General features: G+C 42.9%; 1 protein-coding gene across 1 annotated transcript in view; it reads right to left on the bottom strand.

The window, feature by feature from the left end:
- Positions 1 to 20,657, bottom strand: part of MERTK (MER proto-oncogene, tyrosine kinase) — a 151,171-nt gene extending 130,514 nt beyond the window's left edge. Inside the window, exon 1 of the mRNA XM_066595993.1 lies at positions 20,000 to 20,657. Coding sequence (XP_066452090.1) covers positions 20,000 to 20,063 — 64 coding nt within the window. The 5' untranslated portion in view covers positions 20,064 to 20,657. The remainder of the gene's footprint in view (positions 1 to 19,999) is intronic.
- Between the last annotated feature and the right edge of the window lie 3,462 nt (positions 20,658 to 24,119).

Genomic DNA, 24,119 nt, shown 5'->3' with positions numbered 1-24,119 from the left:
GAAGTTCTTAGCAGTCCGGAAACGCTGACAAATGGACAAGGAAGTTTTCACTCGCATGCTTTTCTGATGTGTTGTCAAACATTTGGGGACCCACTCTGCAGATAGCTTCTTCATGTTCAAATGTTTATGGATAATGACACAAACACGTTCACGAGAAATCCCCATGATGTCTGCTATTCCTTTAGCTGAAATTCGCCGATTCTCCAGTATGAGGTTGTGCACAGCATCGACGGTCTCCGGAACAACAACATCTCTTGGTTGTCCAGGATGTTCCTCATCTGAGTGGCCCATTTTAAATTTGGCAACCCAGTTCTTAACTGTAGGATATGAAGGGCATTGATCCCCCAATGTCTGCCACATATCACCATGTATATCCTTCACGGACTTTCCTTGCAGAAACAAGAATTTTACCACTCCTCTGCTCTCATTTGCTGTGAATGTCGCCTTAGACTCCGCCATTTTGTTTTCCCGTGTGCCTAGATCACTGTTGCCATAAGCTACAAACACAAAATTTTGAAAACATATATTAGACAGATAAGGCTTTCATGTGATGTAACATTCCTTACCATAGAAACAAAAAAAAACACAAAGCCAAAAACTTATCAGCAGCCCCTCGTATAGCGAAAGAATAATGTTCTCGTCTCTTGTCCCTATATCTCTTTTAATGCACCCCAAGACTTTATTTGCCTTTGCAGCAGCTGACTGACATTGATTGCTCCAGCTAAGTCTATAGTCAACTAGTATCCCCAGGTCCTTTTCCATATATATATATATTTAGTGTATTCTAGGACATCCATTTCTCCTGCCCCTGTGCATAACCTTACATTTATGAATATTGAACTTCATTTGCTATTTTTCTACTCAAGCCCCCAGCTTATCTAGGTCTATTTGCAGCCGTACATTGTCCTCTGTTGTATTAATTGCCTTGTATAATTTTGTATCATCTGCAAATATTGATATTTTACTATGCAGTCCCTCTATCAGGTCATTGATAAATATATTGAACAGAATGGGGACTAATACTGAAGCCTGTGGTACCCCACTATCAACAGTGGCCCAATCAGAGTACAATCCATTTATTACCACCCTCTGTTCTATCTCCTAGCCAGTTCTTTACCCAGATACACACGTTTTCGCCAAATCCAAGCTGCCCTATTTTATATATCAGCCTATTATATGGCATGTTGTCAAATGCTTTAGAAAAACCCAGATATATGAGATCAATAGACTCTCCAAGGTCCAGCCTAGAACTTACTTCCTTGTAGAAGTAATCAAGTTGATTTGACATGATCGACCCCTCATGAATGTATGCTGATGAGAAGCTATGCTGTTGTTTTCCTTGAAATATTCCAGGATGGCGTCTCAGAAACCCCTCAACTATTTTTCGAATTATTGGGGACTTAAGTCCCATTTACATGGCCCGATGATCGCTCAAATGACATTGCTGGTTCTCTTTGAGCAATGATTTTGCAAAAACTTTTAAGTAGCTACTCAGCTACTTCAGAGCAATTAAGTGTGCAAATTAAGCCTTAGCTGAATGCAGTTAATAGCCTGATGGCTATTATCTGCATTCAGATCCCTTGTTCTCCAGTGGAAAACAATGCTATCAGCACTACTTGTGGAGAACTGCTGATAAGGCTGAATGACATTTTTTTTTTAAAGCGATCATTGCTCCGTGTAAATGGACCTTTACCGGCCTGTAGTTATCAGGCTCCTTTCTTGACCCCTTTTTGTATATTGGAACCACATTGGCAATACGTCAATCCAGTGGTACAATCCCAGTCACAATTGTGTCCCCAAATATAAGAAATAGCGGTCTGTCTATCACGTCGCTTAGTTCCCTCAGAACCCTTGGGTGTATTCCATCTGGGCCTGGCGATTTGTCAATTTTAATCCTTTTTAACCGACTTTGCACTTCCTGCAGTTAGGGAGGTGATGTTTTGTGCGAGGTTTGTTTTATCCCCCTGTATCTTGTGTGACATTTCTTTTTCCTTCGTGAATACACTTGAAAAAAAACTATTTAATAGATTTGCCTTTCCTCCGTCATCTGCATTATTTGTTAACGGGCCAATGCTCTCATTGCAAATCCATTTACCATATTATTGTATCTTGATGCCACCAGGAAGTCCTGGTGGAGCCAAGATTGACAGGGGGGTGACTCCCCCTGTACTTGATTGGATGGACAGCAGGCTGGCCTGTAGGTCCTGGAAGGCCACTTAAATTAGCTGAAAAACACATACAGCAGCATGTCCAAAGGGGCTTCCCTACTAGGGACCCAGAAGGAAGAACCCCCTGATTATGAAGCGTCTTCTCATGGCCCGCCGCTGCCCCACAAGAGCCCCCCCTTCCTCTCCCAGCCGATGTGACTTTCTGCCCACTGCAGGGAGCACACAGGCCTGGCAGCAGACCTACTGGGAGCCGCTGACCGCACACTGCGAGACCACATGGCGGGGCCGGCCAACAGGCGGCCACCGCTCTACTCCCCCACCTTTGATATCGGCGGCGATGCAAGGAGGCCACATGACCAGCGGGAGAGACTCTGAGAGACGGCGTCCGCAAACTCTTGGAACAGACGCCGCACCTGGCTATGCCTTCACTCCCCCACTCCCACCCGTGTAACTTTGTAATTGGCGTCGCTGCAGAGAGGCGAGTGGGCCGCCGGCACAAACACTCATGCCGCAGCGTTCAGGGCCACAGCACCGATGACAGTGCTGTGCGCAAGAGACAGGACCTAACGTCTTCGGGGGACTGCCACATTCACCGCGGCTCCCTGAGGGACGGAAGGCAACAGCAGCGGGACAGTGAGACGGAGTCGGGTAAGAGACTGAGGGAGGTCGCCTCACTTACATGTGACGCCGCTTTAGCCCCTCAGCGATTCCTGCAGGTTGGAGGACCTCTACCTATTGCGCCATTCGGGAGCTAGGGGTGTGACAGGAGCGTTTTCCCTGTCAAACCTCCTAGCTTCCGGTGACGTCAAGGTACAATAATACTGTACTAGTGTATCTTGATGCCACAGCTATGGGTGTGACAGGTGTCACCAAGAGTGACCTCTCCTGTCACTCCCCTGGCAGTACAGATTTTAAAAAATAATTTTCCCATGTCGTCGCTAGGCAATGACGTCGGTACCCGCGACCTATCCACAATGTCAATTGAGGATGCTACTTAAGTCAGGTGGCTTCCATTGACTTCAATGAAAGCCGTCCGCATGGACCCCTCACGAAAATAGAGCATGCTGCTCCGCTCGTGGAAATCGCAATTTTTTTCCGTGAGTGTGTAGGAAAAAGCAATTTTGCATAGCATGTTGCAAACAGTATTTGCTGCAGATCTTTGGTGCAGATGCCAACCACGGATTTCACAATGCAAATCTGTTTGTGTGCAGCCGGCCTATAGCCCAATGTCCATGGGTGGATTTGATTTGCATTGAGAGCACTGGCCCTTTAACAAACAATGCAAGAGAAATCATAGAAGATGATGGGGGGAAGCGAATCTATTAAGTAGTTGTGTTTTTTCAAGTGTACTCACGAAGGAAAAAGAAATGCCACACGAGATGCAGAGGGATAAAACAAAACCCACACGAGGCCCAGATGGAATACACCCAAGGGTTCTAAGGAAACTAAGTGACATGATAGACAGACTGCTATTTCTAATATTTAGCTACACTATCGAGACCGGGGTTGTACCACTGGACTGGTGTACTGCCAATGTGGTTCCAATATACAAAAAAGGGTCAAGAAGGGAGCCTGGTAACTACAGGCCGGTAAGTCTTACTTCAATAATTGGAAAAATATTCAAGAAGTTTCTGAGAGACGCCATCGTAGAATACCTCAGGAAAAACAACAGTATAACTCCTCATCAGCATGGGTTCACGAGGGGTCGATCATGCCAGACCAATTTGATCAGCTTCTACGATGAAGTAAGCTCTATGCTGGGCCTGGGAGCGTCTCTTGATCTCATATATCTGTATTTTTCTAAATCATTTGACACCGTACCACATAATAGGTTGATATATAAAATGAGACAGCTCGGACTGGGCGAAAACCCAGTGTAGTTGGGTAAAAAACTGGCTAAGAGATAGAAAGCAGAGGGTGGTAACAAATGGTTGGTACTCGGATTGGGCCACGGTCATGAGTGGGGTGCCACAGGGTTCAGTATTAGGCCCCATTCTGTTCAATATATTTATCAATGACCTGATAGGACTGCACAGTAAAATATCAATATTTGCAGACAATACGAAAATATACAAGGTAATTAATACGACGGAGAACAATGTACGGCTGCAAATGGACCTAGATAAGTTGAGGGCTTGGGTAGAAAAATAGCAAATTAGGTTCAATATTGATAAATGTAAGGTTATGCACACGGGAATGAGAAATGGATGTTACCAAAATACACTAAATGGGATATTGCCAGGGAAAAGTGATATAGAAAGAGACCTGGGGGTACTAGTTGACTGGAGGCTTAACTGAAGCAATCAATGCCAGTCAGCAAAAGCAATTAAAGTCTTGGGGTTAATTAAAAGACGTATAGGGGCGAGGGACGAAAACATTATTCTTCCACTATACAAGGCACTTGTCAGGCCCCATATGGAATACTGTGTACACTTCTGGTCATTGGTGCTCAGGAAAGATTTTGCAGTGCTTGAGGGGGTTCAAAGAAGAGCAACAAAATTAATAAACGGAATGGGAGGATTGGAATACCCCGAGAAGCTATCAAAATTGGGACTATTCCTACTGGAAAAAGGACGATTAAGGTGCGACCAAATTACTATGTACAAATACATTAGAGGACAATACAAGGATCTCTCCCATGATCTGTTTATACCTAGGACTACTGCTATGATAACAAGAGGGCATCCCCTATGTCTAGAGGAAAGAAGGTTTTATCACCAACATAGAAGGGGGTTCTTTACTATAAGAGCAGTGAGACTGTGGAACTCTCTGCCTGAGGACGTGGTGATGGCAAAATCGATAGGGGGGGTTTAAGAGGGGACTAGATGCCTTTTTAGAGTGCTATGATATTACAGGATAAATAAATAAAGGGGTTGTTATACCGGGTCTTGGAGTCAGGTAGGAATTTTCAAAACGTTGATCCAGGAATTATTGTGACTGCCATTATGGAGTTGGGAAGGAATTTTTTCCACCAATGGACTGAATTGGCTTTTGCCTTATTGGTTTCTTTGCCTTTCTCTTGATCAACAAGGGGGGGGGGTGTGGAAACAGGCTAAACTAGATTGACAGTTTCTCCCTGCAGCCTAACATACTATGTTACTATATATGTTACTTGCGATTTGCATACAAAATTTTCACGTGCGTGAAAAAAATTACAAGTGCTTCCAATAGTTTTCAATAGTTAAAATGACATTGCACCCACATTAAACTCCCATGGCAGCAATTTTTCAATCTCGTACTTTCACTGCGAGAGAAAAATCCCTCATGTGAATAAACACATTGAAGTCAATGTATTATTCAAACATGCGCAAATTCCGTCCATATCGTTATTGCATGAAACGTACCCGTGTGAATACACCCTAAGGGTGCATTGACACGAACGTATATCGGCTCAGTTTTCACGCCGAGCAGATATACGTCGTCCTCATCTGCAGGGGGGAGGAAGGAAGAGCCAGGAGCGGGAACTGAGCCCCCGCCCCCTTTCTGCCTCTTCTCTACCCCTCTGCACTATTTGCATTGGTGGAGAATTCTCAGAACTTAGCCCCGCCCCTGTCCCGCCTCCTTTCATTGCAAATAGTGAAGAGGGGCGGAGAGGAGGCAGAGAGGGGGCGGGAGCTCAGTTCCTGCTCCTGGCTCTTCCATCCTCCCCCCCCCCCCTGCAGATGAGGACGACATATATCGGCTCAGCGTGAAAACCGAGCCGATATATATTTGTGTGAATCCAGCCTAAAGCCATATTCACACGACCGTATATATGCAGCTATTTAGCTGCATCCAAAAATCAGGCAAAAATCATGACCATCGATGCATTGGATTCCAATTTATTCATTCAGATAAGCGATTTTTAGCTGCGTAAAAACTTCGCGCTGGAAAAAAAAGCCGTCAGTAACTGTTTTCGGTTTCCGATTTTATACGCTGCATCCAAAGATAGGTCTTGCTCTGTCTTTGGCCGAAATACGCTGAAAGCTCCCATAGACTCCTATAGGAGCAGAAAAAAAAGGAGGAAACGGAGTTTAGCTGCACCTGCTAAAGAAAAAGAAGACAGCTGCCGCTATTTAAGCATAAGCAGTCATTCTGAGGATTTCTGCCAACCAATGGATTTCTGTGTTGCAGCGTATTCTTTTGAAGATACGCTGCAGCCTCCTGTATGAACGGCAGAAAATATGTGGCTAAAGACTGGAACTTGATTGTGGCTAGTCTTCATTCATGAGATTTTACAACGCATATGGGGCGACCCTAAAAACGAATACGGTCATGTGAATGAGCCCTGAGACTGTAGCAGAACTCCGAGAATAGGCTTGAAAGCTCTGCTGCAGATTTTTATGTTCTCCCACACACAGCTTTAGGGTGGATTCGGACGGGCGTGAAAACCGAGCCGATATACGGTGTCCTCATCTGCGGGGGGGGGGGGGGGTGGAAGAGCCAGGAGAGGGAACTGAGCTCCCGCCCACTCTCTGCCTTCTCTCCACCCCCTCTCCGCCCCTCTGCACTATTTGCAATGAAAGGAGATGGGACAGGGGCGGGGCTAAGTTCTGAGAATTAGCCCTGCCCCTGTCCCGCCTCTTCTCATTGCAAATAGTGCAGAGGGGCGGAGAGGAGACAGAGAGGGGGCGGGAGCTCAGTTCCTGCTCCTGGCTCTTCCATCCTCCCCCCCTGCAGATGAGGACGACGTATATCGGCTCGGCGTGAAAACCGAGCCGATATACGTTCATGGGAATGCACCCTAAGGCACTTGTTGCAGCGATCATGGGATCACTTTCTTTTCTAAGTAATCTGGTACAGGTCTTGTATGTGTTTCTCTATCTTCTGGCTCTGGTGAGAGTGGTATTAGGTGAGACATGCTTGGCCTCACCTGTGGGTAATTGTCAGGAATATTTAACCTTGGCTTCAGTGCTGTTTAATTTCAGTCTTCCTCTGGCTTTGGGTGTAGTCAGAGCTTGGAGCAGGATCTCCTGTTTGCCTGAGTATTCTCAAAGCTAAGTACAGCGGTTATTATCTTCTACATCTTTTTTGCTGTGGTATTCTCCTATCCCACGTAGGGTCAGCTAGTGGCTGAGGTACATGGTCAGGTTCGGTCTTCTAAGGGCGGGTCCTTTCCCTGGGTAAGGCTCTTTAGGGACAAGGTTTTCCATGTTCTACTGTTGGTGTGCGTTTGCGTGAGTATTTTAGGCTATGGATCCAAACAGGACACGACATATTAAACAGCCTACACTTACTCAGTAAGTTTGCTTGTATCTCGGTATGGATCCCATTGAGGTTTTGGCAGACCAGCTAAGGACACTGGCAAGTGAAGTCGCTGAGATTAGACAGTGGTATCCAATGTTGGTGGCTCCAGATAAGAAGCCTACAGTTAAGTGACCTGACTGATTTCTCTGGGAATAGACAAGAATTTGTTTCTTTTAGAGAGTCTTACAGGCTTTACTTCAGTTTGCGTCCTGTTTTCTCTGGGGATAAGTTACAGAAGGTGGGCATTGTCATTTTCAGGTTGCAGGGAGCTCCCTAGGCGTGGGCTTTTTCCTTGCCTCTCTCCTCTGAAGCTTTGTCCTCTGTGGATAGGTTTTTTCTTGCTCTAGGTTTAATCTATGACAATCCTGATAGGGTGCACTGGCAGAGTGAAAACTCAGGGGTTTACATCAGGGAGACTCTTTATTGAGGATTTCTCTGCTAAATTCCACCATTGGGTGATAGAAGCTCAATGGAATGAGCTAGTTTACGAAGCTAGTTTTGTTGTGGTCTGGCCAATAAAATTAAAGATTTATTGGTTGCTTATCCTGTGTCTCGCAGCCTTGATGATGCCATGTCCTTGGCCATCAGAGTGGGTAGACTGATTAGAGAATGGCATAACAAGCTGTCACCTTTGATGCCTGCTGATAGGGAGGAACCCATGCAACTGCGTTCCTTAGTTGACAACATCAGGAGAGGGGAGAAGTATCAGTTTAGAGGGCGGTGCTTCTTATGTGATCATACTGGACATTTTGTTCGGAATTGTCCTCGTTATAGGTCTCGGCCAGAGGAACCAGGTAGCCTATGAGTTGGATGGAAGTTCCCTCGAGATCCAGATTGCTTGGATGTCGTCCTCCAAGCTGGTTCTTCCCACGGAGATCCTTCTTGGGGGTGATCGTGGTCCGATCACAGTTTTTCTACGATGTGGAGCTGTTGCCCCCTTAACCCTTTCCAATCCATTTATTTTATCTCATCCATTCTCCCCAGCTCCAAATAAATTGGAGCTAGGGAGAATGGATGAGAAAAAATTCATTTTCCCTGCACCCTTCTGAACTGACAGAGTTCAGGAGGGTGCAGGTGCTCACTGCACCGTGGGGGGACCCGTTTACCTGTCCGGCGTCTTCCGCATTCTCCCTTCTGCCTCCCGGCTCGGCGATCATGTGACCGCTGGGGTCAGGTGGCACCGGCGGTCACATGATCGCCAGCCAGAATCTCTGTGCATTACATAGCGCTAATTGAGCGCTATGTAATGTGTGAAGGAGAAGGCAGAAAGGGTTAAAAACCCTTTCTTTCTTCTCCTTGGGGGTGCTTGATGAGGATCAGTGCAGGAGTGCATCTGCAACCGATGTGTCTGATGATCAGGTGCAGATGCACTCCTGCACTGCAGTGTCGGATCTGTCCCGACATCGGAGTTGTGGAGGGAAATGATGATGTCGGGGCAGGCCCAGCATTGGATTGGTAAGGGTTAATCCATCCGTGCAAAGGTCAAAAGCTTACGGTTAGAGGTAAAACCTCTGGATTCACTCATTCCTGTGTCTGCCATCGCTGCCTCTCCATTATCACAGAAGTGTTTGAAGTTCTGTGTTCTGGATGTGTGTTTAAAGATCAGATTTTTCCATACTAAGGTTATCACTCTGTATATCATGGAATCCCTCCCAACACAGGTAGTCATAGGTTTGCGTTGGTTGCGTTTGCATAATCCTGTGGTGGGTTGGGAAAGGGGAGACATCTTTAAATGTAATCCTTACTGTAATTCTTGTTGTACATCTGTATGGCCACCTGCACATGGGCAGGTTTTTCTGCGGAATCTGCATCAAGGATCCGCAGCAAATCCAATCCATAGCATGCTATGGAAAATCAATTCTTCCTGCACACAAGCGGAAACCAATTGAAGCATTTTCCATTTTCCTGCGGTGTCCGCACAGACGGCTTCCATTAAAGTCAATGTAAGATGTCCGACCAGCGGCCCGGCTGCAATTGACCAGATTCCACAGGAAAAGCAGGAGTTAAAACCAAAAAATCTGTACTGCGCATGTCTGATGGCAGCTCGCCGAAACCATCCGCAGTACAGAAAAGAAAGAAGACAGGTACGCAGGGTCGCTGGCTGCTGTGGGAGCTGGAATCCACTGCGGGAACCCGCATGTGGAATCCGACTCTGCCGTGTGCAAGTGACCTAAAGGTGTCTTCTGTCCAAGTTGATGAATTGCCTAATTAGATTGCTAATTTCTCTTATGTCTTTGTTCAGGAGGGGGCAGACAAGTTACTACTTCACAGGCAGGGGGGCTGCTCTATTGAACTTATTGACTGCAAGCTACCGAAAAGCCATATGTACAACCTTACTGTGCTTGAGAGACAGGCTCTTAAGGTCTACATCCAGGACAGTTTAAGAAAGGGGCACATACGTCACTCAAATTCTCCACTAGCCGACAGGTTGTTTTTTTTTTTATCAACAAAAAGGGCGGGGGTTTGAGGCCCTGTCTTAAATTCAGAGAGCTAAATAAAATCGCCAAGCGTAATCCTTGCCCGTTGCCTCTTATTACGGTTCTGTTTTCTTGGATTTATGAGGGGCATGTAATTTGATTCGGATTAAGGAGGGGCCGAATGGAAAATAACCTTTAACATGCCCAAACGGCACTATGAAAGCCTGGTGATGCCTTTGGGTGTAACAAATGCCCCTGTGGTTTTCCAATCCCTTATTAATGAACTTCCTTTAACCCTTTCCAATCCAATTTGTATCCTGGTTTTCCTAGGGGGCTTACTCTTTTTCTGCCATTATACAACGGCGCTATCTGCTGGCTAAAGCCAGTACTACATGAGGTGACACGTTGGATAGGCTTCAACAGCAGAGAGGCTGGCAATATTCAGTAAGAGAACCCCGACTGAAGTCTTCCAACATTGGAGCTGTACAGCCTTAAATCATAATGTCTTCAGACGTAAGACAGTGGATTGGAAAGGGTTAAAAGAATACCTGTTAGGGCTGGCAGGGGCAAATGGACAGGGGATCCCAACGCCAGCCCTCTCCCATGTCCCTACCTACTTGCCCCCCCTGGGCTAGGCTCCAGGGTGAGAACTGGGCGAATGTCCCTGCACTGCACTAGTGACAGGGACCCCAAAGAAGGAGGGACAAGGAGACTAGCAGGTGAGCACCACGTAGCTGACTGGAGGCAACAACTGAGCAGAAGAGAGAGTAGACGTGAAACAAGCAGGGTCAAACCGAAAGACACGTGCGGAGTACAGGAGGGCAAAACGGAGGCAGAGTCAAATGAAAGGCTGAAGTCGAACACACAGAAGTCAGGTCAATAATTCGGGTGTAGGCAGATAAGTCAAAACCAAACACTGGCAACCAGAGTCCGGGCCAGCCAGGTATATATGCAGAATTCCCTGCCCAGAGGGGTGGGGCAGAGTCACATGACAACCAGAGGGAATCATAAAGCCGCCTCCCTCGGCGGCGCGCACCGACCTGGGCGCCTCGTGGCCGACCAGCGGACGGGAGACGCGCCGCCGGCCGCCGCGACCATCCACCGGAGTGGGGGAACCCCGGACAGAGCCGCCAGCACGGGCTCCTGCAGCACCAGGATGAGCATCCTGCACCAACCAAACCCAGGCGCCCCCAGTGGTAACCCCATATCTAACAATACCACAACAGGATGAGTAGAGAAATAAGTAAATACTTAAATAGTCCACTGATAAAGATGTGAAGGTTTTATGGTCCCTGAATTAGGCCTGGTGACCCCCTATATATGCCTCTTCAGATCTATTTCATTATGCCTTAGGAACAATCCTGAGAGGTTTGAAAGCTCGCAATAACATCATGTATTTGTTAGCCATTAAAAGGTATCATATCTACAAGATTACTTGGTTTCCCTTGCTGGCAACAATCACATTTGAGGCATTTTGTTGTGACAGCATTTCAAAGATGATCATCAGAGACTGACATTTTCAGTTTTAATTTTCAGAATTCTGCTAATGACAATAATATCAATGGAATAACAACAACAAAGATAATGGAAGAAAACATGTATGCTTTAGTGACATCCCCTTTTCAGGAATCGGCTACTGATGTTGAAATCCTTCTTCACGTTAGGTTTTATCAGTGACTGTGCTGAGAAATAATCTTTATATAACACATTTTACAACCTGTACATAGCAGCTTCTTGAAGGCCAAAGGTAATGCATCTTCTTCCTGGAAACTGCTTAACCGTACCAACTTCGCACAAGAACAGTGACCTGTACTCCCAGTGTGTGGGCTATTGTATTGCTGCAAGGAGCAAGACTTAGTTCAAATTACGCTTTAAAGAGAGTAAGACACTATAAAAGGTTTAATAAGAAGAATTTATTATAATAAAATGATAATTGAGCATAATGGTGAATAATTGTCATACGTTTGTAAACTATCAGATCTATATACAAAGGAGAATATCTATATACAAAACATAAAGGTTGCAGATGTTACATAACAAAGTATAAAGTTAGCAAGTTACATTATAACCTAAAAGATTACAGATCACATATTACCATCACCAGAGGTTCCCTCACTTCTACGGGTTCAACAGATGACATACTCATCTACTACTCAAAGCTTCTCATCCTTCCATCAAAAATTCCAAGAGCTTCTCCTCCTAGATTCCAACAGCTACTATTCCTCCATTCCAAAAAGCTTCTGCTTCTCAAACCCTCTCCTATCCTTTATACTAGTATAACTTGCTGAGTCATAGGCCATATTCTCCAAGCTTTGCAAACCAAGATGTTATCAATCTGAGACCATCTGAAGTAGCCAGTTTCATTGATCAAAGGTTCAGAATCAACAACTCAATTCCCTAGACAATGCTGATGGTATCACAGGATTAACTGTATACATTGAGCCCTGTCCTGGCCATACAATGTATATGGACAGGGCTCAAACAAACCTATACAAATGGAATTGTAGTAAAAGCAGGTAGCATTGTTCTGTATAAGTAAGACCAATATACATATGTTAGACCTCTATCTTATACAAAGAACTAACAAGTCACATACACATTTCACAGTTACATCAAAGCTTCCTACACCAAACAGGTTTGAAGTCCACATGAATGTTCATAGCTATTCGTATGTAAAATGCAGAATGGAGAATAAAGGAAAATACAAAATGGAGGATGAAGGACAAAATGGAGGGCTACAAATAGCCAATTATATTTGTACCACAATCCACCCTTTGGCTATTTGTAGCCATCATACAACTATTTCATAATATGATCAAGATACATAAAATTAGCATACAATTTAGGGCTGGAATATATACTTTGACATATCATGGTTTGATCTTCAAGTTCTATTAATCAACTTCTGCTTACATAAACAACCAAATAACTGTTTCCTATATATATCCATTTGCTATCAACATAAAACCAATCTTGTCAAATCTGGGCTCGAGAAAATAACGAAAAACAAAAAATTCAAGAACCGTTAGATGTTGAATACAAATGTCTCTTCCTGTAAAATTGTTTCTTCTTCTCTTGATCTTCTTTAGATCCTAAACCTATAGGATCTCCGATGCAGGGAAGCAGGGGGATTATTGTGCCCTCACTGCTTTCCCTGGTTAGCCAAAGAACAGACCCTAAGTAGGAATCTGTCCCCGCCCATTACATTGGTATCAAACAATCTTCTCCATTCTCCATATCCAGAAGTATCCACAGCTGACTATAGAGCCCCTTTATTCCAATGTAGCAGCTGCCTCTGTACAGCATTTTGTTGCCCAAGGTCTTCAGGGAGGAGCTGTGATGCTTTGCCCTCCTTTGACGTCATCTGCTGGCGGTTATTATGCAGAGTATGAGGATCACCCCAGTGGCAATTTAGCAGCAGTCGGGCACACTTGTCAGTTCTTCAGGCCCAGTTGGCTAGTCACAGCATGTGGACAGATGCAGCAGGTACTTGGAGAAGATGACATTTCAAATCACAATTGAAAAAGTCCAAATGTCCTGGCGTAAATGACTCAGTTCATACATTTTCTCAGTCCCAAATAAACTTGATCCAAAATAATTCAGTCCATGGTAAATCAAACAATAAAAACAAAATCACAATCTGGGGTCTTGTGTGCTTTTCTTCACCCCTCCATAAAAATAGATGAAACAAAAATCTGTAGGTCAAATTTATCCATAAAACAATCTCTGCCCAGAGGGACCAGAGTAATTTTCTGTTGTAGCAAATGAATATTTCTAATATTCCTAAACTATCTTCATTAAAAGCACAAATAACGTCTATATACAGTAGACATAAAACTCAAGAATTCTTAGTCATTTAAACAAATGACATAATTTCAAATATTGCAAGTCAAATCAATCAAGTAACAATACAATAATCTTCAATTTATCATTATCATCATCGTTATCAGTACAATTACTTATTTATCTCATATGTTATCAAACACTGCGAACCAAGTTAAGCACATTTTATAATGCAATATTCCTAGATTTGTCATGATCATCAGTAGTTACGTATTTACCACATCCCTTTCCTAGATTTGTCACAACACTTTTTCACAAGTACATTATGCAATATATTCACATAATTTTAATAGTTTCCCACAAAACAAAACCCAAATAGATATTGTATTAGTCCAACTCATGTAAATGAATTTGTACATAGTAATATCCCAGCACGCAGTCATCAATTATGAGTATCTCACACTCACACTATCCCTGCCTTCAATCCATTCATTCAATATGCAGAGGTCTCCTACTTAAATACAAAGAACCATACATTTGCATACCTTTGTATTACACTCTGCATTTTCTCAGAAACCTGTTACCAGGATCCACAAACGTTTAACATATACAAACAATTAACATGTAGACAGACCACAGACAAACATTAGACATTGAACAAGGGTTTTCCTGCAGCTAGTGTGCAGAATAAAAACATTGTCCGTTTTTTTTTTTTTTAACACATATGAGTTCTTCTGAACTCCATATGCAGTGGAGCTCCCAAAAATAAACAAAAAACCTTCTTTGAATTTAGGCCTTTTTTTTTTTTGTTTTTTACAAAAGCAAAAACTAGCACCATCTATTGTAAGGCGATATCACATGTCAATGAATGACCAAGGTTATCCCTAGAAACAAACAAATGGGTTGTTAGCATCCCATCCCCCAAACAAACCGTCTTGAAGTCTACCCTGTAAAAGGAAAAACATTTATTTTTTCAAAGCCAAAGATCTCAGCCAGTACATCCTTGCCACCATATTTCTCATCACCTGTTATCTTGAAGAAAGGGAAAAATAAAAGTACAGTGAGACAAAAAGCACATTAAACAAAAGATTATAATTATTATAATCCCACATTGCATTTGGGGTTCTATCAGGTACGTTTTTCCCCAATTCTCCCCCGGGGTCATATAATCCCCTTTTCTTATACAGTTTCCACATCTCATCTGTATGGATCCCATCTATTTTCTCCCATGGGACCCCAGCTTTCAATAAAGCTATGAACATATCTCTCCTGTTTACTCCACTTTGATTCACCTTAGTTCTTCTAGTACAATTTGGATTTTGTTCTTGCTGTGATCCGTCCTCATTAAGGACCGGACCAAAGTCTCCCAAATCTCCCAACTGCCTTACCGCTTCCAGAACCTCAGCCACTGGATGACCAGTCTGATTTATCAATACAGGCATGATTACTTCTTTATATGCAGGGGGAGCAGTTTTGATCATCTTATTCCTAATACATGTAGTCAACACTCTTCTCATCAGATCATTTTGCTCATTCATCGCAATTGCATGTTTCATCACTTCTTCCTTAATTCTCTGCATACAATCAGATAAAGTATACCAAGGCTTCTCTGTATGCGGCCAATCAGAATCAGTAGGGTATTTAGATCTTATAGCCGTCGCCACCACATCTAGTAGAGTGGATCGGCCCTGCTGGACTTGTAAAGTCCTGAATGCTTCAGCTACCACTGGGTCAGTGGACAAGTTAACAAATTTGGGTGCATCTTTACCATCTACACTTACACCATCTGCTCCGCCATCAAACAATCTCACTATCCAGGTTATCAATGGTTCATCTGGTTTCTGTGCAAATCTTTCATGAATGTCACTTAATTCCTGCTGTGAAAACTCCACTACATCTCTCTTCACTGGTCCTTTTGGAGTGCTCACTGTTCTGCACTTCATGACAGGATTTGCTTTTACAGGAGGCGGATTAATTTTTCTATGTTCATTAAAATGCCCAACTTCCTCAGCAGATTCCGAGAAATGCTCAGATTCATCCGAGGAAGAGTCCCAGATATCTCCATCCCACTTATTAGGGTCCCAATCAACTCCCGCTTTAGCCACTACAGTATGAACCTTTTTCTTATTTACTCTCCCTCTGCGTTTGTGGTATTTGTATTGTGCGACCCTAACAACTGCCTTTTCTGCTACTGTACTGTATTGATCTGCTTTATCCATAAGCAAGCTGTTCTGACATTGGGCCATCACCAGAGAACTACGCACATCACGCATCTCCTTTTCCAGTTGCTGCACTTCCTGCAACGCACTCTGATATTTATCGTGCATCTTCCGATATGCACTCAACAATATCCATCCTCTCCGACACACAGAAGCAAATTCTTTGCCTTTTTCTACTTTTACTTTCTGCAAACATCTCACAACATCCACGGGCTCTCCACCCTCCAACACATCATCCCACGGCTCACATAATCCACCAAACTGCGACCACTCAGCGGCCAATATATTATAGGGGGCTTTATTCCACCATGGGATAACTGACGATTCATCAGACACTTCTTTGTTCTTAGCTACCGACATTTTTGTACTATTGCGGATTTTCTTAAACACTGACATTTTCACACTATGCCAGATTATCACAAGAAATTCTTCAACTATCAGTTTATCAAAATTTTCCCTTAAAACAAACTAGTATATTACTCTCCGCGTAATCCTGTTCACAGCGCCATTTATGTATTGCTGCAAGGAGCAAGACTTAGTTCAAATTACGCTTTAAAGAGAGTAAGACACTATAAAAGGTTTAATAAGAAGAATTTATTATAATAAAATGATAATTGAGCATAATGGTGAATAATTGTCATACGTTTGTAAACTATCAGATCTATATACAAAGGAGAATATCTATATACAAAACATAAAGGTTGCAGATGTTACATAACAAAGTATAAAGTTAGCAAGTTACATTATAACCTAAAAGATTACAGATCACATATTACCATCACCAGAGGTTCCCTCACTTCTACGGGTTCAACAGATGACATACTCATCTACTACTCAAAGCTTCTCATCCTTCCATCAAAAATTCCAAGAGCTTCTCCTCCTAGATTCCAACAGCTACTATTCCTCCATTCCAAAAAGCTTCTGCTTCTCAAACCCTCTCCTATCCTTTATACTAGTATAACTTGCTGAGTCATAGGCCATATTCTCCAAGCTTTGCAAACCAAGATGTTATCAATCTGAGACCATCTGAAGTAGCCAGTTTCATTGATCAAAGGTTCAGAATCAACAACTCAATTCCCTAGACAATGCTGATGGTATCACAGGATTAACTGTATACATTGAGCCCTGTCCTGGCCATACAATGTATATGGACAGGGCTCAAACAAACCTATACAAATGGAATTGTAGTAAAAGCAGGTAGCATTGTTCTGTATAAGTAAGACCAATATACATATGTTAGACCTCTATCTTATACAAAGAACTAACAAGTCACATACACATTTCACAGTTACATCAAAGCTTCCTACACCAAACAGGTTTGAAGTCCACATGAATGTTCATAGCTATTCGTATGTAAAATGCAGAATGGAGAATAAAGGAAAATACAAAATGGAGGATGAAGGACAAAATGGAGGGCTACAAATAGCCAATTATATTTGTACCACAGCTATACGTACAAGTCTTCCGATTTTTTACAAAAAATGAAAAGAAAAAGTAAAAATAGGTAATACAGTTTCACACACAATAATATATGTATCCACTAATACAATTGAACAATGCCCAAATAATAGTACAACACGGTGGCCAATAACTGTGATAAGTGTGTGCACACTACCTAAATTAGCAGTCAGTTTAATCACATTATCTGGCGCTCCACTGAATACTGCAATCAGTTTAGCCACAGGATTGTAAAACTGCCTAGATTAGTTTTTCTCAATTTTGGATTTTGTGGATCTCAGGCGATAAGTCCTCACAAAACACCAAACGCTGGCACGAGTATACACCAAGCAGCCACCCCCCTCTATCAATAGGCAGTGTGAGTGGCTGTCTCATCGGTGTCCCACACAGGTACAATTAGCACCCTTATCTGGTAGTCTGCTGCCTGCATGGTGAGAGGATACATCTATATGCACTCCTTAGTGAGTAAGCATATGGCCATTTTCTGTGATTGTTGTTATGTTTCTATATTTACCCTTCTGTGATGTATTTATATTAGTGTAAGGACCCACTACATGCAAGAAACCATGATGTGGTTAGTGGGCTGATGTATCTTGGCCAACATCCAACTAATGCCTTGCATTTATTATCTATTATTCACATGCAGCGTGGCTTTAAGACGCCAGGGGGAGCCCAGGGTGGCAGTACCAAATAAATTCAAGCTAACCTAAAAATCGCTGTTCACTTTTATCAGAAATTCTCCATGGGTAGTGCTGATAGCATTGTTTCCTGTGGAGAACAAAGGATCTGAGTGCAGAAAATAGCCTCCGGCTATTAACTGCATTCAGGGAAGTCTTAATTTGCACACCTAACTGGTATTTAAGTAGCTGGGTAGCTACGTAATACTTTATGCAAAATGATCGCTCAAATCTGTCATTCAAACTGTCATTTGAGCGATCGTTGAGCGATCATTGGCCCGTGTAAACCAGCCTTTAGTTGTAGCTGTCACATTACTGTCTGCAGGTAGCCCTGTGCCTGAAGGAGCCATAACTAAAGAGATTAAGTGAGCAAACACAGCCACTGCTTTGGTGGAGACCTTTGGAACCCTAACTAAAGGAGGAGAGAAGAATCGTTAGGGCAGTCTCTTAACGTCGCAGTCATTTGCTTCAGTGGAATTAATACATTATGACCAGTTTATATAAAAAAATTCTAAAATTCTCCAGTTCGCCAACATCAAGAAGTGCTGCAGGGTATCTCTGGTTAGGTTGATAGCTGCTTTAAAAGGGGTTTTCCAGGCAGCACCAGGATATACCGGGGTCAGGGGGGAAGCTGCTGCTTCGCCCCCTGTGTAGTGGCTGACACTTGTAATTGCAGGCATAGCTCTCATTGAAATCAATTTACAAGTGCAGCTCCCACTGATTTCAATAAGAGCTGTGCTTGTAGTTACACAGGGGTTGGAGCAGTGGCTTCCACTCGGACCCCAATGTATACCGACACTGACAGCTGGTGCTATCTGGAAAACGCCTTTAAGGTGACCACACAAGAAGAAATCCAAAGGGGTCAAGTCTGGGGAACGTACTGGCCAAGGAACAGGGCCTTGTTGTTCAATAGGTTGGAATTGCGTAATCTGCTTGCGGAAAATAGAACGCAGCATATCCTATTTTACCGCTGAATCCGCAACATGTTTACTGTTCCTTTGAGGTCATGCCTGACAGGCAGTAATGTAGTGATTTTAACCTACCATAAGGCTCCTTAGGTTAAAATGAGTGACTGATGACCTTGTCCGCTTGTGCAACCTGTTTATACAGGCAGATAAATCGTTCTCAATTGCATTCATGTATCGTTCAGTCATTTGCATTCATTGTACCAGTGAATGATTGCTGTTCACACACAATTATGTGCAATGAATTTTATGCCTGCATAAAATGAAGAACTAGAAACAAAAGAATTCTCATTTGTCGTTCAATCATTGGCCGTGTTTACACTGAGCGATTATCGTTAAATTTGCACGACCTAATGATTTTTTTGAACAATAATCGTTTTTGGGTTTTTTTTATAAAAGAGTCCAAACTCATGGGTGACCCCCGTCCCGCTCTTGAGTCCTGATCTTAGCATGCAAGATTATATATACATCGTGCTCATAAACAATTGTAAGCTGATCGGGTTCTCCACTGCCTGCCTGCTACTAGATAGCCTTATAGTACATCTGGAAGAAATCAAGCAATCTATGCAACATGTGGCTGACTCTTCTGAAATTGGAACATTTATAGAGTACATTTGGCCAACAGGTACCTACCACAAATATTAGGGTGCTTTCACACCTGCGTTAGGGTCAATTACGCAATTTCTATCCATCCACTCTGTTTTTGGAAACTGAAATAAAATGTAAAAAACTGATCTGTTTTTCCCCATTGATTTCAATGGAGTCTCAAAAAACCTTCCAAAAAATAGAAAGGATTCAGTTTGCTTCTCTTGCGCTTTTTTTTAAATGGTAAAAAAACGCAACCCCATTTTTTTCTGTCCAGAAGAACAGAAATCCGACAGAATGGAAGCAAATGAAAACCTTTCCATTTGCTTTCCATTTTTTAAAAAATCCCATTTGAAATCAATAGTGAAAAAAAACTGACCAGTTTTTTATTTCAGTTTCCAAAAACGGAGCGGAGAGACGGAAACCCTGAACCGATCCTAACGCAAGTGTGAAAGTGGCCTTAGAGCTGAACAATTTTTAATTTGAAAATAATAACCTTACCTTTTCGAAATAATAGTGGGTACATCGGCAGGACGAGAAGGTACGTCCACAGTGCTGCCTGCATCTCTCTACCAGAAATCCAAGAGCAAAGTCACAAAATCCAGGGCCACCAACACACAATCCCGGGCTCACTGTTGCATAATCCAATAAAATACGGCTACCACATTACAATCCATCATACAGATCAGCTTCGCAATTGGTTCCCGTTGCTGTACATAAAGCAACAAGTTTTGGAGACCTATTACACAACTAGGTATATACAACTAGGTCTATAGGTATGTTACAGGTAAGTCACAACCTTCTGTTCCCTGTGTGCTCTGGAAATGCTAGTGTTAAAAATTGTCCCCTAGACAGTGACAAAGTATTTAGAGTGCAGTCCTCATTAGAATTCTCTCAAATTAGAGTCACCACAGCCGTGAAAAAGCCAAAGCTAGCCACAGTGCTAAAAGTACAGCACAGGGCTAATCATACAGGTTGTAGTCCAGTCTTCTGCCAGTTAGTGTGGGAAGTTGGTTTTGCTGGAAACAATGTCCAGTGGTGATCCAGTGATTGACGCCTGTGTTGGGTCCAGGCTACGACATAGGTCCACTGCTGCAGTCCTTATCCAGATGCCTGTACTGCAGAATGAGTGAGCGCAGCCTGTGACGTGCACACTGCAGCCTCCTCTCCCTATTATTATTGCCTGTGGAGGCTGCATACCAACTCCGGCAGCCAGAGGTGGAGTTTGCAGATGGGGGAGGGCTGAACTGAGAAACTTGGCACTTTCTTGTGTTTATTTTCTTTGATGGAGTCACTATTGTCTGAAAAAATTAATACTTGAAGGAACACTGCTGTAACATGTCTTTTACTAACACTGCAGGCATTGTTGCATTTACCACCACCTGAAATTCAAGTAATTTGTGCTTAATAATTATGCATTCTTCACCTCCTCCACAACCTTTGTAGTACCCCCCTCCCTCAAACCAGCTGGTTTGAAGTTTGGAATGCAACAGGAAGACTTTCACTGTTTAGTAACCAGGAGTGAAAAGTGGAGGAAACTGTTAAATTTGAAAAGCTCAAAAAGTATCAAAGCAAAAGAGCACAAGAGACACACACACAGTATAAAAAACGCACAATAAATAGTCTCTTATTAATAAGGAAACCAACAACAGTTATATTTGACAACCTAATTTAAACACAATTAAAAAATAACTTTCTGATGCTGGTACTGTATATATACCAAGCATCCTTGTGTCATGGCAACAGCAAAACACACTTTCCTTAAAAGCAAATCTAATTGCAGGACGAGAAATTTTTTATTAGGAAATTATAGTCAAAGTTAGGCTGGTTTCACATCTGTGTCGGAACCTCTGGACGGCTAAACCTCGCAGATCTAGCTAAAAGTACTGGAAGATAAAGCGCTGCATGCAGCACTTTTTCTTCCATTCGAAAACCAGGCAGCTGGACGGACGTCATTATAGTCATTGGTGTACATCTGGCACTGCTCGGTTCCATCCAGAGACGGAACCATTCGGCTATGGGGAATCCCCTTTCCTGCTCCCCAAATGGAGCAGGAAAGGGAAATCTCTGCTGCAAATGTGAAACCTCCCTTATAGCTCTAAAAATTGGTACAATGTCACCAGGTAGAAAACAGAGGAACTGCAATGCCAGTCATATCATATACTGTACATACACTGAATAATCACTGTATTAGGAACAGCTGGCACGTGACATCTTGTAATCAGTAACGTGATACGTTGCGATGGCAATGTCACATTCTGCTCTCAGATAATATACTGATCTCTCCTCTGCACAGAGGAAGGCAAGATTTGGCAATCATGGTTAAGAATGGTGACTTGAGCGACTTTGACTGCGGGTAGATTGTTGTTGCCTGGATGTGTGGTGCCAGTATTTCAGAAACAGTCGCACTTGTTGGTTGTTCCCAAATCACAGTATAAAGAGTGTACCAAGACAGGTTGAACCATAGACAGACATTTGACAGAAGATCACAGTGGCAGGCCATGTGGTTGATCCTAGAGGTGAGCATCAGTCTGAATTCTAAGCAATAATGTGCCACAGTGGACCAACTGATCCACCAGTCCAACAGCAGGGAAGTTAGACAAATTTCCACAATAACCATGCGGCGTACCTTGCGTCAACTGGAGTTCAATAACTTAGCACCATCAAGGGTGCCTCAAATGACCCCATGTCCTCACCAACAATGTTTTGCATGGGCCCAGGAAAGATGTCAATGGACCTTGGACATATGGCAGAAGGCTGTCTGGATTGATGAGCCCTATCTCCTGCTAAATCCTATGGATGGCTTGGCAGGCCAGTAATGACTGTGTCATGGTTTGGGTAGTGTCTTCCTGGCAGGGGCTAAGATCATTGGTCATCATACCACAAACCTGGAATAGTGAACACTACAGGGTCCTGCTAGCTGACCATCTTTACCCAAATCTTCAGGAAGTCTTCTCCACACTGCCTTGGCCCCTAAACTCTGCATACTGTAACCCCATTGAACATTTTTGGGATCTACTGGAAGGTGCTGCAAGATCTGCTCCCACATATTTACAAAATGTGCACCAACTGATAGAGGAAGCTGCTGCAGCTGGCATGGGTCGAGTTGAGTATGGAGGATTTTCGCTACCTTGTAGAATTTGTTCCCAGATGTCTGAAAGCCATGATCTCCAAAAAAGGTGGACCAACCCGTTATTGAATAAGTGTTCCTAATGCAGCTATTTAATAGCTGGCTAAGCACCTTAGCTAGCTGTCAGACAACAGAATGGGAGAAATAGACAAGCTGCTGCCAGACACTTTTGTTTTGTGACATTTCATGTGCTGGAAAAGATAACATTTTTGTGATAAAATTGTCGGAATCAGCAGTCTACCGTCTAATGTTTATGACCAAATGTCCATAAACTTCATATAGCTGTCAGCCAAATGCTGATCCGACAGCTATTTCTCCCAACTCCACCATAAACATGCATACTTTGCTGAGTATACATGTTTACTTCAAGAGGGAGAAGTGAACAAGTTGCTGCCAGATTTTTCTGGCAATGGCTTATCTCCCATAGGAACAAAGGATCAGGCATGTTGAACTGCAGATGTCAGGAGAGAACCATAAGGCCCCTACATTCATTTTAAAGGTACAGGTGGTTAGTCCTGTCAATAATGGTAGATTTGTATGACTTTCATCAAATGAGTATGTGAAAGTTTAGAACAATTTTAATACAGAAAAGCACAGATTTTTACAGACAATCCAAGTGTTGCAGTAAGACAGTGAGAAGTCAGCATCTCACGATACATCTGCTTGAGGTACACTTTACCATCTTGAGAAGGCTTTCTATTGGGCACATACATGGAGGAGTAGTGCTTTGCTTTATTAGAACTTACCTTAAGATGTCCATATTGCTAATAAATGTTTAAGGGCATATGCCAGGAGAAAACACCATTTTGCATGTCAGATTTCGAAATGCTCCATCCTTAATGTGTCAGGAGATCTTTAGCTTCCACTCTAATCTGTTGTGTATTTTTTTATTCATGGACATACTGCAAATAGAGATATCACAGTACTAGGAAAAGTCCCACAGTGATATCGCTGTACAATAATATGCAATTTAATTAATATTAATGGCAGGCTTTCTCTCGCGGAATATTTGTACTACAGAGTGGTTGACTGAGGCAAATTCAGTTTTCTCCGAGGAGGGTTATACTTCGAACTCGACAAACATCTCAATTCGGACGGTCTTTAAAGAGTTAACTAAGGTATATAGGGAATACATCCGCTGCTGGTGGGAAATACAAGGATTATCTAAATATGAGGAGCATAGGATAGTACCAAGGGGCTTGAGGAACCCTGTACTACCCCCGGTTCGCTGTCGAAACCCTGAGTTCCTTAAAAAATGGGAGGTAGAAGCGACAGAATCATCGCTCAGGCTGTTAAAGCTTTTGATTGAGGAAGAAAAAAATACCCTCATCAAAGATCAAAAACGACTGGATGAGCTGATAGAAAAATCCAAAACACTATTAGCAGATCCAGAATACCCTACCTTGGAAAAAAACTTACAGGAAAATATCGCCAAATATACCCAGCATATAAAAGATAGGAAACATTCCCTCTTCTTGCGCGATCTTGCCG

The sequence above is a fragment of the Eleutherodactylus coqui genome, chromosome 3, assembly GCF_035609145.1.
Source record: "Eleutherodactylus coqui strain aEleCoq1 chromosome 3, aEleCoq1.hap1, whole genome shotgun sequence".
Lineage (NCBI taxonomy): Eukaryota > Metazoa > Chordata > Amphibia > Anura > Eleutherodactylidae > Eleutherodactylus > Eleutherodactylus coqui.
The sequence above is the reverse complement of the archived record's forward strand: the minus strand, read 5'-3'. Positions and strand labels throughout refer to the sequence as shown.